General features: G+C 43.7%; 1 protein-coding gene across 3 annotated transcripts in view; it reads left to right on the forward strand.

Moving 5' to 3' along the window:
- The window catches only part of RGL1 (ral guanine nucleotide dissociation stimulator like 1), a 270,733-nt gene that overhangs the window by 193,451 nt on the left and 59,484 nt on the right, over positions 1–17,798 (forward strand). For all 3 annotated transcript variants that reach the window (XM_081223516.1, XM_081223514.1, XM_081223515.1), the window contains one exon: positions 13,108–13,185. In XM_081223516.1, coding sequence (XP_081079642.1) covers positions 13,108–13,185 — 78 coding nt within the window. The remainder of the gene's footprint in view (positions 1–13,107; positions 13,186–17,798) is intronic.

The raw sequence follows: 17,798 nt of genomic DNA on the forward strand, positions 1-17,798 counted from the left end.
GGGGAAATTCTCAGTCATTATTCCTTCAAATATTGCTTCTATTCCATTCTCTTTCTTCTCCTTCTAGTATTCCCATTACACATATGTTATGCCTTTTGTAGTTGTCCCATGGTACTTGGTATTCTGTTCTGGTTTTTTCTTTTCTTTTCTTTTCTTTTTTTTTTTTTTTTTTTGGTTTATTTGTTTGTTTGCTTGCTTTCCAGTTTTAGAACTATTTTCTTATCCTCAAGCTCAGTGATTCTTTCTTCAGCCATGCCCAGCCTATTAATGAGCCCCTAAAAGGCATTCATTTCTGTTACAGTGTTTTTGATCTCTAACATTTCTTTTTGATTCTTCCTTAGAATGTTCATCTCTTTGCTTATATCATCCATCTGCTCTTATATGTTGTCTACTTTTCTGATTAAATTTCTTAGTGTGTTAATCATGGTTTTTATAAATTTCTCGTCTGATAATTCTACCATTCCTGCTATATCTGACTCTTGTTCTGATGTTTCTTTAGTCTCTTCAAAATGTGCTTTTTTGCCTTTTAGCATGCCTTGTAATTTTTGAATAAAAGGTGGATATGATGTACCAGGTGGAAGGAAATGGCATTCAGTAATGTAGTTGTAATGTACAGGGGTGTGGGACAGGAAGGCATTCTGTAGTCCTGTGATTAGCTTTTAGTCTTCTAGTTAGCCTGTGCCCCTGGACTGTGAACTTCATCAGTGCTTCTCTGTTGTTTTTATTTCCTCCCTTAGGGAAAGGGTGGCTAGAAGGGCCTGGAGACGGGTATTTTCTTTCCCCCATGTGGAAGGCTAGAGAAAACTAGAGTTAGGTATTTTCCTTACCCAAGGTAGGTGAAGCTCTGACAAAGGCCCAGCAGATTAGACTCTGGTAAAATTTTTTGTCCTGAGGGCAGGTGTTGTTAAGAAAAACAGAGTGCTCTAGTGTATTTCAAAATGGTTCCTTTTCCCCTTCCCTTGCTGGAAGCAAGAGGAGGTTTTTCTCCTATATTAACTATGATAACCTGGTCAAGTTCCTGGAGGTAAAACTCATAGGAGTGTGGTGCTGTGTCTACGACTGGGTCCCCCTGGAGTTTTTATCCCTCAGACTTGTCCACACTAAGTCTGCAGCAATTCATCAATTACAGTTCAGCATTTGTTTCCCATGGAGATTTCTGCTCTGCTATGTTGTGGTTTTCTGTATCTGTCTGACTGTCTCTTCAGTTTTAGTGGGCACGGGTTTGCCTTGTGACCACACTTCTCTGAGGGATCTAAGAAGAGTTGTTGATTTTTCAGTTTGTTCAGCTTTTTATGTGTTGTTAGGATGAAGTGGTGACTTCTAAGGTCCTTACATGCTGGACTGGAAACTGGAAGTCCTCTTTTGCCCATTTTTTAATCAAGTTGTTCATTTTCTTATTGTTGAGTTTTAAGAGTTTTTGTACACTTTGGATAACAGTTCTTTATCAGTTATGCCTTTTGCAAATATTTTCTCCCTGTCTGTGGCTTATCTTATCAGTTTCTCGATTGAATGTGTACTTTAAAGAACCCCCCCCCACACACACCCTCCCCCCCTCAACCCGGGAACTGTGAGGTGGTTGTAGTGAACCTCCTTTTAAAAGCTCATAACACAAATCCATTCAGCTCTTAAATGCTTCCTTAGCATAAGAAGTTGGGTAAGCATTTTTGAATTGCACACAAAAATGTTCCAAATTACTTTTTGTGAAACCTCACTTAAAAATAATTAAGCTTTAGAAAAAATTAGTTCTGTAATTAGACTAGGCACTTGCCACATATTCCTAGATTCATGCTGGCATGCAGTGCTCATTGGATTCCCTAACTCCCTTCTCTTTTGGTAGGAGCAAGGTTTACTAATATCTTCCCTTTGTTCTTCCAGGTCCTAAGAGAGGGGGTTATGAGCAGAGAACACTTTAGGGAGCAGGTATTGGAATCTAACCTACTTAGAGGGCCTCACAGCATCTTATACTAGTGACGACCATAAGTCACCTCCAGGTGCTTGTCTCTTATAACAGTAACACTTATATTAAATGTTACTATTAAACTCATAGTACAATTTTTCTACACTTTTGTCTCTTCTTAGAGTGATTTATGTCTAACTTCTATCACTTATGTAGGAAAGTTTTTCAATACCATGCCATTCTCTTCATTTATTTTAGTAACTTCCCTCCATAACTCTCAACAAAATCAAGTGGAAACAAACAGAGTGGTTGATTCATCCATTGAATCTTTTGTCCCACCGTGCATGAAAAGGTTGAGATTTATTGGTCAGTTGATTTCAGGATGCTCATCCCATTCATAGAGTGGGAAAGCTTTCAGGAAATCCTAACATTGCGTTGTTTCCTTTTTTAGCTTTAAATACGGATATACTGGATATCCTGACGAGGGTGAGAATTTATTAAAAAATGAAGGCCATTTCTTAAGATTTTTGTTATAGCAGATGAGTTTCAATAGATTTTGTTCAGGTTTGAGTGTTGATGACCAAATAGGCGAGAAAACCCTCAGTTTGTATATATGTTATAGGTTTAAAAAAAAAGACAGATTGCTTAAAGGTAAATTGAACTCAGATCTTATTTCCTGTGGCTATTAGGACGATAAAAGTGTTGCTGATAGAAAAGAGGATTATAACAAGGGTTATGAGAATCTTTGGGTATCGAAATGCTTCTAACATCGAAAAGAATGTTGAAAATTTTGTAGGGCACGTTCTTTGTGAAGGGTCCCATGCTCTTGCTGGCTCATGCTTTATCAGGGGGAGAAAGAGGGTTAATTTCATTAAGCTATAGAAGATACGACATTTATAATAATTTACACTCCCAACTGTGGCAGGCAGAATAATGCCCCCCACCCCAAAGATGTCCAGTCTTAATCCCTGGAACCTATGAATATATTGGGTTACATGGCCAAGCAGAATTAAGGTTGCTAATCAGCTGACCTTTTAAATAAGGAAGTTAACTTGGATTATTTGGTTAGGACCAGTGTAATCACAAGGGTCCTTAAAAGTGAAAGGTGGAGGCAAAAGAGAGAGTCAGAGAAAAAGATGTGAGGATGGAAACAAGATCAGAGAGATACTATGTTGCTAGCTTTGAAGATAGAGGAAGGGGACCCTGAGCCAAAGATTCAGGCAGCCTCTAGAAGCTAGAAAAGGCAATTAAGTGGATTATCTCCTATAGCAGCGGTCCCTAACCTTTTTGGCACCAGGGACCAGTTTCGTGGAAGACAATTTTTCCACGGACCGGGGTGGGGATGGGGCAGGGGATGGCTTCAGGATGATTCAAACGCATTACATTTCTTGTGCACTTTATTTCTATTATGATTACATTGTAACATATAATGAAATAATTATACAACTCACCATAATGCAGAATTAGTGGGAGCCCTGAGCTTGTTTTCCTGCAACTAGATGGTCCCACCTGGAGGTAATGGGAGACAGTGACACCCGAGGGTCCACCTCAGATCATCAGGCATCAGATTCTCATAAGGAGCGCACAACCTAGATCCCTCGTGTGCACAGTTCACAGTAGGGTTCACGCTCCTGTGAGAATCTAATGCCGTCACTGATCCCACAAGAGGCAGAGCTCAGGCAGTGATGCAAGCGACGGGGAACAGCTGATTTTAGCCCAATGAGACTTGTGTTGGACTTCTGACCTACACAACTCTAAAATAGTAATTTTGTATAATTTGTTTGTGGTAGTTTGATGCAGCAGTGATAGAAAACGAATATAACATCAACAAAACTTTTGGTCTTATTAGGGAACAAGGGAAGTTGTTCATAATTCGATAGGAAACGAGGAATTCTTGTCAGAGAGATTGACTCTAAAAATCTAGTGCTTGTGGGCTTAGGGAAGTTGAAGGTCAGGTGTTCGCTCACCTTCACCTTGTTCTGTTCAGGCCCTCATGCCCTGTTCAGCGTGGCCCACACACTCAGCTCTGGAAGCATGGCCTGAAACAAAGGACAGGGCTTAGCCACTACCTACAAGCATTGTTCCTCTTTCTTCCCTGTACCTGTGGCTTTGCTTTGTTTGCTTTGTTAGCCAGAAAAGTTTAATTTGGTGCTGTTATAGAATTACATCCAACTGTAATCACACGAGGGAAAATGCAAATAAGTTCTCTTCACTGCTGGGTTGCTTGTCTTTGGTAAATCTTTATTTTTGTCAAAAGGACTCGACTCTCACCCAGCATCACAGTGGGGATTCTTCATGGGAGCATGTGGCTGGACAGCAGAATCTGGATGGTAGTGATGGTTCTGCTAGAATAAACACTAAAAGGTTGCTGTCAAGGACTGAGTCTCAGAGCTTCACCAGGCTAGCTTTCTTTTCTGGAAATGAAAGAAAAATGTTTCTCTCAAGTAGCTCTTTTTTGAAAAAAAATTTCACTTGGCAAAGGGAGGCAGCACATGCAGTTATCTTTCTTTTTTAGAAAAGGATACCAAATTGCCCAGCAGGTTTTTTAAAAATGTGCTTATGTTTGGAAACTACAAAGCAAAACTGACAAAAAAAAAACCTGAAAGGCAAGGTACATACATTCTGAGTGATTATAGGAAAGTTTTCAATTCACCTTTGATAATCTAAAGCTGTGGTTTTGACTCTTTTCTAGCAGTTGGTGGGAGGGGTTGATCACAAACCCCTTTAAGAATCTGCTAAAAACTATGGACCCTCTCTAGCAAAAAAAAAAAAAAAAAACCACATCACCAAATTTGGCTTATGGCTTAGGGGTTCCCAAACTTCCCTAAGTTCATCCAGGGACCCTAGGTTGTGACTCTCCAGGCAAAGGTTCCCTAGCATGAGTGACAGGACCGTGTAGGTGGCCATTAGGAGTCAGAGGAGGGCACTGCTCCTAGTATATTATGAGTATGGTTCTGAAAAGTAAATTCATTAATTTCATTAAAGTAAATGCAATGGTTTTCTTTTTAAAAAAGGTATATCTCTGAAACTGAAAAGGGGACTGGCTGTCTTTGAGTTAATTTTATTTATTTATTTTTTTAAATCACTTTTCTCTTATTTGACATTTCTTTTTTTAACCTTTTTTGGAGTGAACTTAGCCCCGGAGAATGACTTCAGGCTCCTAGTCCTGGGAAACATAATTCTTTTGCCTTTGGTCTCTACTGAAGTTGCCAGCAAGTACCAATTTAGATAAATGGATGTTATATTGAGTTTTGTGAGCACAGGAGAGAAAAGTAGTCTCCAAACTGATGGGATACCATGATACTAAATTCATTGTCATTGTATTTGATTTTACGTAGCATTTTTCATAAGATTCTTTTTTTTTTTTTTTTTTTTTTTTTTTTGCGGTATGCGGGCCTCTCACTGTTGTGGCCTCTCCCGCTGCGGAGCACAGGCTCCGGACGCGCAGGCCCAGCGGCCATGGCCCACGGGCCCAGCCGCTCCGCGGCATATGGGATCCTCCCGGACCGGGGCACGAACCCGTATCCCCTGCATCGGCAGGCGGACTCTCAACCACTGCGCCACCAGGGAGGCCCAAGATTCTTTTTTTTTTAAAAATTTTTGGCTGCGTTGGGTCTTTGTTGCTGCATGCAGGCTTTCTGTAGTTGCGTTGAACAGGGGCTACTCTTTGTTGCAGTGCGTGGGCTTAATGCGGTAGCTCCTGTTGTGGAGCACGGGTTCTAGGTGCGCGGGCTTCAGTAGTTGTGGCTTGCGGGCTCTAGAGCGCAGACTCAGTAGTTGTGGTGCACGGGCTTAGTTGCTCCGTGGCATGTGGGATCTTCCCGGACCAGGGATCAAACCCGTGTCCCCTGCCTTGGCAGGCAGATTCTTAACCACTGCGCCACAAGGGAAGTCTGAGAAGATTCTTGAAGAGCTCTGCAAGAGCACCTTTTTGTGGTTGGGGAAAACTGAGCCACAGGCTCGCACTGACTTGTTAATAATGTATTAATTCATCTTAAACCTAAGGAAAATCCCAACTTGTAGACAGATTCTGTGGTTGTCAGGGTGCTGCCTGCTTCCTGCCCCTGGTTGTAACCTGTTTCTTCCGTTGACCTTCCGACCTTTGTTGTATCTGCAGTGGCTGTAGCATGCTAACAAGACAGATGCACAGCTGATGGTTTAGAATTGTTACCAATTACAGGTGGAAGAAGGAGGCACCGATGAGCCACCAAGCTCTTGGGGGCAGTAAACGGGCCAGAGAAGAGAGATGGGTGACAAGGACCTGCAGTAGAAAATAGAAGAAACCTGACAGCAAGGGCATGAAGGCCATCAGACTTGAGAAAAAACTTTAAATGTGAAGGAGAAACAAGTTATAGCAAGAGACACCTTTTCATTTTCTTTCTCTGGCTGAATAGTGACTGTAAAATCTTTGTCCTTTTCTTGGTCTCCCTTTCAGACAGTTGTAGTTTGGGGCTGGAGGTGAAGATAGTATTGTCAAGGGAAATTTTATAGTGTTTTGAAACCGTCAGGTGGAACAGAAATACTAGGTACTTTGGCTGTTAATGTTCCCTTAACTATCAGGGCGACAGTTAAGGGGACATTAATATTCCTGCTACCATCATCAATAATATGGAGATAATGTGACGAATTGAAGGTCAAGGAAGGTGGAGGGCCCTTCACAGCAAAGGCCTGGAGGGGAGGACTGAGGCTCCTTCTGGGTTTTCTGACTTTTTTTCTGATCATGGGAGAACTTTGCCTAGAGAACCAGACCTCGTGAGTGAAAGCACACTGCCTGGTTCTCTGTTCGGCATCACTGACCCCTTCCTTTCTTGCAAGAGAACAAGGAGTTTTTGCCTGTTGTCTCTGACCTTTGTCTTCTCCTTGAATAACTGGCTCCATGGTGGTAGCAAGACCTCTCCAAGGTAGGCTTGGTGGCCGTGACCCAGTTGTCAGGTCACACTTGGGTGGAGAGGTGCCTGCCGTGGAGGATATTATTCGGAGCGATTAAAAACAAGCCCCTGGCTGCTCTGTGGTGTACGGTCTGCAGTCTTAATCAAGGCCTCACTTGGTGTTCCCAACATCTGCAGGCTATTTCACTGTGTCATTCTTCTGAGTCAAGGTCAGCTTCTGAACATTTTCCTCATACCTGACCTGTGTTCTTGTGGGTCAGTTAAAGAAAAAATGCTTCAGATGTTCCCGGGCTGGGGTTGATTAGAAAAGCGAAGGCTCCCAGAGGTCCTTGAGTCAGCAGCTTCATGTGAGGTCTCTCTTGCCTTGACTTCCTCCTCTCTGTTCTTCATCATCCCCAATAAGTAGCTCCTTCCCTTCCCTCCCCTCCCCATCCTCAGTTATTCGTGATAGCAGAGGGCATTAGTGAATTCACTTGGCACATGTTTAGTGAGTGTCCGCTAAGCGCAGGCTGTACGCCAGGCTCAGGGCGTATAGCGGAAAGCGAGGTACAAGGGTGAAAGCAAAGCCCTGACCATGGCCGGCCAGGCCCTCGTGATCTGCCCCTGCCACCAGCACGCTCACCTCCTTCTCTGTCTCCGCTTCATCTGTTCTGCTCCTTCCTCACCAGTCTTCTTGACGTTTCTCAAGCGCACCGTCCTGCCACTGCCCCAAGGCCTTTGCCCTGGCTCTCCCCTCCGCTTGGAAGGCTCTCCTCCTAGAGATCTGTGTGGCCCATTCCCTCGCCTTCTGGAGAATTTTAGTTCATTGTCACATTCACGTCAGGCCTTTCCTGGACACTCATGTGAAGCAGCTACCTCAGGCCCTCCAATCATGTCTGAGTGCCCTCGGCTACTTTATTCTTCTCCATTGCACTTTTCACCATCTGACTAGTGTATATGAACTAATTACTAGTTTATTGCTTATCTCCCCCCACTGCATTGTGCTCCATGAAAACAGGGACTTTGGTTAGTTCACTGCTGTATCCTCAGTGCCCAGAATAGTGCCTGAAAATAGGCTTTAATAAATACTCATTGAATGAGGACTAAAGGAGTGAAAGAATGAATGACCAAGTAAGTGAAAAGCCCAAGGTTTCTAACCTCAAAGAACTTATCATTTGGTGCAGGGAGACATAAAATAAATAAACAGAATAACTATGGTTTGTGTGATCGGATGTTGACTCAGAGACTGGGCTCTAGAGTCTGACTGTCAAGGTTCAAATCCCTCCTTTACTTACTAGCTGTGTCTTTTTTTTTTTTTTTTTTTTTTTTTTTTTTGCGGTACACGGGCCTCTCACTGTTGTGGCCTCTCCCGTTGCGGAGCACAGGCTCAGCAGTCGTGGCTCACGGGCCCAGCCGCTCCACGGCACGTGGGATCCTCCCGGACCGGCGCACGAACCCGTGTCCCCTGCATCGGCAGGCGGACTCTCAACCACTGCGCCATCAGGGAAGCCCACTAGCTGTGTCTTTGAGGGCAAATTACTTAAGCTCTCTGGGCCTCATTTTCTCATCCATTAAATAGGAAGAATAATAATACCATCATCTAGGGTTATTGTGAGAATTAAATGAAACAATCCATATAAAGTGCTTAGCACAGTGCCTGGTATATAGTGAGCTCTCAATAATTATTAACTGCTGTTATCATGGGATCATTTGCCATAATCAAGTGGAGCCTGTAAAGTTCTTCAGGATTATCCCCATCCTGGTCTGATGTTGCTGAGACTTTTCTGGTAGAGAGTAAAGGTTAGAAAGCCCCCCGCCCCACCAGAAGTACTGTCCTTGGGGATAACTTTATCTTAAGATTTCTTTGAACCACAAGTATCCCTGGTCCTCCCTTCAAACACATACTAAACGTTTTATCTGCCCGGATAGGCTCCAAACAATACATCCATCCCCCCTGGAAATAACTGTTTCCTGTTTAAATATTAGCAACCAGTTAAACATTATATTGAGGTTTTTTTTTTCTTTTTCTAGTAAATTTTAGGCTGCAGTAAAAATTGCGCAAGGCTGTACTTTAGGAGACATTTGTAAATCTTTCTTTTGCCTTGGGATACAGAGAAAACCATGTCAGAAGTCATTCTGACAATTTGTGTTTTAAGTTTTTTGAATTGCCATTTAAAGAAGGGCAGTTTGGTAAGCCTTCTTAAGAGGTTCGAGCTTTGATCTTAAATTCTAGGGAGGTTTTGCAGAAATTGGAGGTGACATTGTTGACAGGTTTGTCTGTAGCTACTCATTAATTAAACACACACACACATACACACCCTTTATTTACTCCCCTGGAGTAAATGAATTGAACTTGACTTTGGTTTTTGATGGGAAGCTATGAGAGGGTCCAGGCAACATCAAAGAAACACTCTTAATCTCATAAAACTAACTCTTAACTCTCAAACAACCTAGCTTGAACGTTAAAGAGTTCTTGATGCCAGTGCTGGTCTAGTTTCTTTTCTATAAGGCTTTAATTCTCCTTAATGATAAGAAAAGTGCAGGGGCAAATAATCGTCCCCTCCCCAGTCCATTAAATTCCAGAGGGTTATAGGCTTTTTAATTTTATCTTGCTTCTAAAGGTCTCCTTTGTAAAACTGTATATACATTTTTTGGTATTTTTATCCTGCTCACACCTTCAAGGTCTCAGCTTTAAGATCTTAAAAGTTCCTTTCGCATTTTAATTTTAGATTTTTGTAACGATCACAGCTATCCTAAAGCTTTTTTATGCTCCTAGACCATTAGAAATGAAGGCACAGACAGGTTAAGACCCTTGTATAAGCAAAAAGCCAGATAATGCCTTTATAGAGACAAATATGAACCTAGTCGTTGGGAAGTTCATTTCCACGTCTGCTTAGGGAACCCCACTAGGCCACTCATTTGCTCCCAATAAATAGCCATCAACACACCTGTTGGGTGCCAGGCCTTGCTTTAAGTTCTAAAGAGTAATGAGCAAAAGAGACAGAAGTCCTGTTCTCATGGGGTTTATGTTCTAATGGACAATAGCTGTATGAATTGCACAGTATAGTAGAATGTGTTAAAGGCTGTGGAGGAGAATAAAGCAGTGGTGTTAGTTTTGGTATACATAGGATGGTCAGGGAAGGCCTCACTGATAAAGTGACACTGGAGCAAAGGCCTGCAGGAGCCCAGGGAGTGCACCATCGGTGTGGGAGTGGGAGGTGGTGGCAGTGAGTGTGCAGAGATTCTGAGGCAGGAAGATGCCTAGCGAGTGTGTGTGTGTGTGTGTGTGTGTGTGTGTGTGTGTGTGTGTGTGTGTGTGTGTGGTGTGGGGAAGCAGCAAGGAAGCCAGTGAGGCTGAGAGGAAGTGAGTGAGTGTAGGAGACGTGGTCAGAGACATCAGGGGCAGGTCACTTAGGGCCTCTGGAGATGGGTGAGATGTTGGCCTTTCCTCAGAGTGGAGAAGAGTGGGAGCCAGGGGAGGGTTTTGAGCAGAGCAGCGGCATGAACAGCATTGCTGTGGCTTGGGGCAGACATGCCAGGAGAGGTGTTAAGCGCCTGTTGCATGGATCCAGCCAAAGATGGTGGCAGTGTGAGCCAGGGCAGAGTGATGAGAAGTGCTGGGATTCAGGATATGTCATAAAGGCAGAGCCAAGAGATTTTCCTGGTGGATCGGGCAGAGAAGGAAGCGTTAGGGATGCTGCAGCCTTTGAGCCTGAATACCTGGACCGTGTGCGCCACCACACACATGCCTTGTTATTGATGGTTCTGATTGGTCTCCAAGTTATTACCAACCAATCATGCTGGTCCTGACTATGAGCCTCTACTCATAATACTCTGCTGGCCGGGAGAAGTATCCATGTGGTCTTCTGAGCAGATGGTACTGGGTTCATTAAGGAGAGAGAACTTTGCTCACTCACCACTGTAAGTTACTTAGTCCTTTGTGACACCGTCTGATGGCACCTGTGGCATCACATTCTGGGAGCAGAACTGTGATGGGTGTTCATGTCATCTCAGCCAGCATCTCAGCTCTGAGTCTGAAAAATGCAGAGAAAGAGCAGCAGAGTGTGAGAAGCAAAAGTAAAGACAAGGAATAGGAAGATCAGGGGATTTTTAGTATGAACATCTCTGGAAAGAAAAATATCAGGAGCAATAAAATGTGTATCTTTCCCTTGTGAAGTTTTTTCGCTTTTATTTCAACCTCTCAGAGGTTCCAGTTGGAAGATAAAAGATGCAATATTTCCAGGATAACCTGAAAGAGAATTAATGAAGGAACACAGAATGTGACAAAAACGAAGATTAAGTCCCACATTTAGTCACTGAGGGCTGGCAGGCGGGAGTTTATGGATCACTCAAGTCAGATGGGTGGCAGGCACAGTGGCCTCCCTCTTCACTCTACTTACCGCATCTTTCCTACTTAAATAAACCAGAGTCTGTTGTGAGGGAACATGAGGACAGGGTTCACTATGACGGTGGCCAAAGAGAGAGCCAAGAAATCCCACTCTATTTATTTACTAGGAATCTCATTTCCCAGCCCTGCCTTGCTCACATAGGGCTGCATAAATCTCAATCTGACTGAGTTCTTATCTCAGGGAAAGCAAAGGGTAGCCCTGGAAGCCTCAAAATAGCAGGTGCAGGACAGAATGAAGAGGAACAGGGAAGGCGGAGGCCAGTGGAAAATATCTCTGGGAGGCCAAGGAGTCCATAAGGCTGATGAGCTTGAGAAGGAGCAGGTGGATGGGGGAGGGGGCTGATGCCTGCAGCCGTAAACTAGAACCTGCCCGGATAGGGCGATGGGGAGACCAGATGGACTGGCATTCTGTCAAACCAGATGGTGGGCTTTTATTTTTAAAAGGGCTTGTAAATCCTAGGAACAAGGAACCATAAGGGTACTGGGGCCCTTAATCCTATTAGTAGAAGACAGAAGTGTTCTCTTTAAAAATGTAAACCCCACCAGTTATAGAATTTCTATTATCAAAACTTTGGGACCAGCTTGTGAAACTCCAAGGGATCTCTGAATTCGCCACTGATGGGAAGAGAAACTGCAGAAATAGTCTAGGCATTATAAGTCAATATAAAGTCTCCTCCTTAGGAATCTAAAGTGAATTTACTCAATGAACATTCTGAACCAAATAAAACATGATATATTTGTATGAAATAAACTTTCTTACCTATGGAGTTGGAAGGACATCTAACAGTGTAACCGGGGACTGATCAATGTTTTAATAAGTTTTGAGTTTGTAATGAGACAAATTTTAAAATTTATGCACCTATTGCTTTCTAAACCATTGTTCCCCTTTGACCCCCTTCCCCAGTGGCTGGGAAAGCCTAGATCAGCCTGGCCTCGGTGTACACACTGCTTGCTCTCTTGGTTGCTGAGACACGAGGATTCTGTTCTTCAGTCCTTGTCTCTATCTCAGCCTTTACTTGAGGGTTCGGAATTATTTCCATCACCCTCCTCCAATAGGACCTATCCTCAAGGAGACCAGACTCATAAGCAGAGCATGGAGTCCTCATCTTGTGCCCATGTGTGGCACAGGCGTGAAGGTTGTGCAAGCAAAGCCACATCTTCCCTCAGTAGCTACACAGAGGGGTTGATGCTCAGAGTTCATGAGGAATCTCCCATCTGTGCATCACATAACGCCTGATTCTCCTGCTAAGAGGAAAAGAGTAATTTCATCGAAAAAAATCCAAAGAAATGTTAAATATTAAGAGAAAGTTTTAAGTAGTGTGATTCATTGCTAAATCACTTTCCTTGGAGACCGTATATTTATACATACACACACACACATATATATATACACACACATATATATGTTTACCCATTAAATAAATATCAATAATATAGTATCATTTTTTTAAGAGTATTTATGTTTAAACTTCTTTGGTGTTCTTTTATTAATTAATTTATTTATTTTTGCTGTGTTGGGTCTTCGTTTCTGTGTGCGGGCTTTCTCTAGTTGTGGCAAGCGGGGGCCACTCTTCATCACGGTGCGCGGGCCTCTCACTATCGTGGCCTCTCTTGTTGTGGAGCACAGGCTCCGGATGCGCAGGCTCAGTAGTTATGGCTCACGGGCCCAGCCGCTCCGCGGCACGTGGGCTCTTCCCAGACCAGGGCTCGAACCCGTGTCCCCTGCATTAGCAGGCAGATTCTCAACCACTGCGCCACCAGGGAAGCCCTAATATAGTATCATTTTTGATGTTATTTCACAGATATTACTTTCCTTAAATACTCCTGAAAAGTATAACCGTTGTCTTGTGCTTGAAATGGAAAAGAGTTGCTCTCCAACACTACTGACTGCATTTTCTGTTTGTCTGTTTGTTTGTTTGTTTTTATCTATAAAGGTATGGAAACCTGACAAGCCCAAGCTGTGAAGAAGTTGGAGGCCAGAGTTCCTCAGAGTCCAAGACGGTGATCAGGAAGTGAGTTTGCCTCCTCTCTGCATTACAAGCTTTCAGTTAAGACTTATTATCTTAAAAGAATGTAATTTAGTAGAGTTTTTAATTTCCTTTGGAACGTTGCCATGGTTTTTTTCCATAATACATATAAAGTCATAGAAGTATTTTTTGACCATCTAATGCTCTTCATTTATTCATTCAGTAAACATGTATTGATCACCCACTCTTGGCCAGGCCCTGTGCTAAGGGGTACAGCTATGAACTAAATAAGTAAGTCCAAGCTCTTATGAAGTTCATATTTTAGTAGAGAGAGAGAGACAAAGAATCCAGGCAAAAAAGAATGAAGTAGGGCAGGGGGGCTAGATCCTGATGGAGACTTTGATTCACATAGGGTGTCAGAAATGGGCTTTCTGATCTGATCTGGAGACATTGGAGCAGAAACCTGAATGTGGTGCAGGTGAGGCCTTGTGAATGTCCAGGCAGGGAGAATATGGAAAAAGCTCTGCGGCAGGAACAGTGTTTGAGAAACAGTAGAGGGGTGAATGAGGCTGTAGCCAAGTGAGTGAAGTGGCAAGTACTGGGGCATGAGATCTCTAAGGGCCCCTCATCACATGAAGGCTTTGGGAAGGCTGCTGAATTTTATTCTGAGAAAGATAAGAAACACTTAACAGGGCTTTAGGAGAATAGTGCTATGGCCTGGTTTATATTTTAAAGGCCTACTCTGGCTCTGTGTGGAAAATAGACCATGACACTGGGGACAGGAGCAAGAGTGGCGGCAGGGAGCCCGGTTAGGGCCCTTACGTGGGTCCAGGCAAGGGGTGCTGACAGCATGGACATGAGTAGTAATAGTAGTTGTCGTCATCATCATTACAGGAGTGGTGACAAGAAGTAGTAGTTTGTAGCAGTGACAGCTTCTGCAGAAGTCCTGAAGCTGTTGCTGACAGGATGTACTGATGCAGTGGGTGCGGCATATGAGAGAAAGAAGAGGCAAGGATGCCTCCAAGGGTTGTGTGTGAGCAAGTGATAGAATGGAGCCCTGGCTTTATGCGAGAAGAAAGTTTGGTGGGGAGCGTGTGTCAATAATTTCATCTTAGACGTGTTAATTTTGAGGTAATAGGGTGAGTGCAGATTCCAGGGAGAAGTCTAGACTGGAAGTATACATTTGGGCATCCTTAGTTTATACATGGTGTTTAAAGCTATGGGAATGGATGTGACCTCCTGTGGACGAAGGGTAGATCTAGAAGGAAAAGGTCCAAAGACTGAGCCTTGGTTCCCTCCAGTACTGAGAATTAGGAAAGCGGATGGTCCAGCAGAGGAGACTGGAACAGAGCGGGCAGGGGGAAGGAGAAGAAAGAAGCTGTGTTCCAGAAGACAAGCAGAGAAGGGGTTTTGGAAGGGGCGTGACCAACTGTGTCTGATGCTGTCCAGACATCAAGCGAGAGGGGTCTGGGGAGTGACCCCTAATTTTGCCACACTTCCGTCTTCGGCACCCGTGGCAAGCGCAGTTTTGGTGGATGGAGATGTGGGTTAAGAGAGGTTAGAAGGGGAGGAAGTGGGGACGACAAGTTTAACGACTCTTTGGAAGAGTTATGTTGTAAAGGGGAACAGAGAAATGGGGCGGAGGATGAGGGCAAGGGATGGTCTTTTCATTGTGCTTTTTTTTTTTTAAATGGGTGGTAGTTTATGCTGATGAATATGATCCAGCAGTCAGTGAAGATGAAATCCACGATGTAGGGGTACAGGCTGCTGAAGGAGTGAGGTTCTTGAGTAGATAGGTTATATACTAGGGTGCTTGAAACCACTCATGGTTTCATTTGGGGATCAAAAGTTCAGGGAGGTAATCCTATGGAATTTTTAACTGTTCAGGCAATTGGCTGATGGACTTCTTTCTCCAGGAGCCAGGGATATAAAGATGAGAAAACTGGGTATCTTTTTAACTCCTGAGTTAGGTGTCAGGTAGTTTCATAATTTTATTGGATGGGCCATAACCTTCCAGAAAACTAAACACACCAGTGTAGATATTTGAATGCCAAGTGCAAGGTGTGGTGAGTGGAAGAGATACCTTATTCCTAGAGGGCTTTAGGGAGGCTTCTTGGAAGAGGTGACATCTGAAGCAGGCTTTGAAGGAGCGTGAAGATTTGGATGCTAGAGCCGTTTAGGAAGGGGACAGTGGGATCAAATCAGGGAAGTGCAGAGTATATGATATTTGGGGGAACAGCACAGAATTGGGGCAGCTGCTTCACTGTGTACATGTTGGGTAAGGGCAGTTAGTGGCGCTGAAGTTATCATGAAAGGTTTGAATTTCTCACAAATTCAAGAGGGTTTGGACTTTCCCTGGTAAGCAGTGGGCAGTCAGCCCTAAAGACTTTTTGCAGGAGGGAAGCCGTATAATCAGATAGGTAATTTGATGGAATGGATTAGACTTACAACCTTCTTTTTTTTTCTTGTGGTTCTTTATTATCTCTTTGTTGTGCCCAATCCAGATGCCGCTGCCTAGCCCATGAATGCCACATCAGCATCGCCTGGGAACTTGTTAAGAATGCAGAGTCTCAGGCCCTGCCCCAGACCTAGATTAGAATCTGCATTTTAACAAGATCCTCAAGTGATTCCTATGCATTTTAAAGTTTGAGAATCGTAGGATTAGAGGGGTTTTGTTGTTGTTAGTTTTGTTTATCCATGAAAACTTACGGAAATAATATTTTTTTAAAAAAAGAACCTTTTTTATAATGAATTTTAAAACATATGTTAAAGAAGAGATACTCTACGAATTGAGTGGCCAGCTTGTCAAATGTAACCTCGATCTGTGACCAGATTCAGAAATAAGCGTGTTATCTACATATTTTGGAATTGCATCACATCTAGAGCTGCCATTCAACTAGCCACCTGAACACTCTGAGGAGAGTAACAATATGAAAAATATCCAGAGCTTTTCTGTTTCCCAGGGGGTGTTTTGAGATTAAATAGTTTTCTGGGAAGTAGCAGTTAAAGCAAATTGATTTGTACTCTGGACATGAATAGTCATGCTCATTCTTTTAAAGGCCTGTTATAAAACTTCATTCAAATTAATTGTACAGCAGGAACAGTAACGTGGGTGAGACTCCAGGATAAGCTGTTTTAAAGGGCTTTACAGTTTTAAGCATATGAGGCCTTAACAAAGCGCTTCACATAGAACTCCCCTGAGGGGTCCATCATCTGAGGACAATGGTCCTTTCCTAAAGCCACACAGTGAATTGGTAGAAAGTTCTTGACCCTTTTCCTCAGACTGAGTTGCCTTTTTAAAAAATTATGCCTGATGAAAATATGCCACTTTATCGTATAATGGGTCACTCTGTCCTACAGATACTGGAATGCTAAAATCCCTTCTCTCTGCTGACCTCTTTCTTCTTTCTATTTCCCTTTCTTCTGTCTTTCTGGGGCTTTTTTCCCCCACTTCTCCTTTTTATTATTTTTCATCTCACTTCAGCATTCTCTTTTTGTTCTCTTTTTCACAAGTTACCCTTCTGATCATTTCTGTGACTTGATAGGGTCACTGCTTTGTCTATTTTTGGAGGAAATCAGGGAAGCACCTTGTCCATTCCACGTGTAACACATGGAAAGTTCCTCGATCATCTCAGAGCTGCATCAGCTGACTTGTAGCAGTGACTGAAGGCTTCCTGATGGCTGATAGATGTGTAGGAGATATGGCTATATGCCAGTTCTCAGTGGGGGAGTTTTGCCCCCAGAGGACATTTGGCAAGATCTGGAGAATTTTTGGTTGTTTCAACTTGGTGGGGCGATGCTCTGGCATCTAGTGGGCAGAGGCCAGGATTGCTACAAAACATTCTGCCATGTGCAAGACCGGCCCCTTTCCCCCCTGCAACAAAGTATCAATAGCGCCTAGGTAAGAAACCCTGCTGCATGGCGATGAGGCTGCTGCAGTGCTCAAGTGAAAACTGTCTTTATTTATGAACATCTAAATATATGTAAAAATAATACCATACTTACTTGGAAACTTATTTATTTATGCCCCTTCTTTTTTTTGTGGTACGCGGGCCTCTCACTGTTGTGGCCGCTCCCGTTGTGGAGCACAGGCTCCGGACGCACAGGCTCAGCGGCCATGGCTCACGGGCCCAGCCGCTCCGCGGCATGTGGGATCTTCCCACACCGGGGCGCGAACCCGTGTCCCCTGCATCTGCAGGCGGACTCTCAACCACTGCGCCACCAGGGAAGCCCTCTTCTCATGTTCTTAAAAATGAAAATGGGGCTTCCCTGGTAGCGCAGTGGTTGAGAGTCCGCCTGCCGATGCAGGGGACACGGGTTCGCGCCCCGGTCGGGGAAGATACCACATGCCGCGGAGCGGCTGGGCCCGTGAGCCATGGCCGCTGAGCCTGCGCATCCGGAGCCTGTGCTCCTCAAAGGGAGAGGCCACAGCTGTGAGAGGCCCGCGTACCGCAAAAAAAAAAAAATGAAAATGAATATCAGAAGCAGAGATATGGTCCAAATATTATATTGATTGTTTGAGAGGTGCCCTTTACTGCTTGTGTCTGTTGGAAAGACTGAGTAACCAGTTTTGATAAAATAGGAAAGAAAAAATACACAGCTTCTTTGATTTGCTTATTATTAATCGTGACATCAGAACTGCTGGCTAGGATCATAAA

Source organism: Mesoplodon bidens, assembly GCF_964165515.1.
Source record: "Mesoplodon bidens genome assembly, chromosome: 2".
Classification (NCBI taxonomy): domain Eukaryota; kingdom Metazoa; phylum Chordata; class Mammalia; order Artiodactyla; family Ziphiidae; genus Mesoplodon; species Mesoplodon bidens.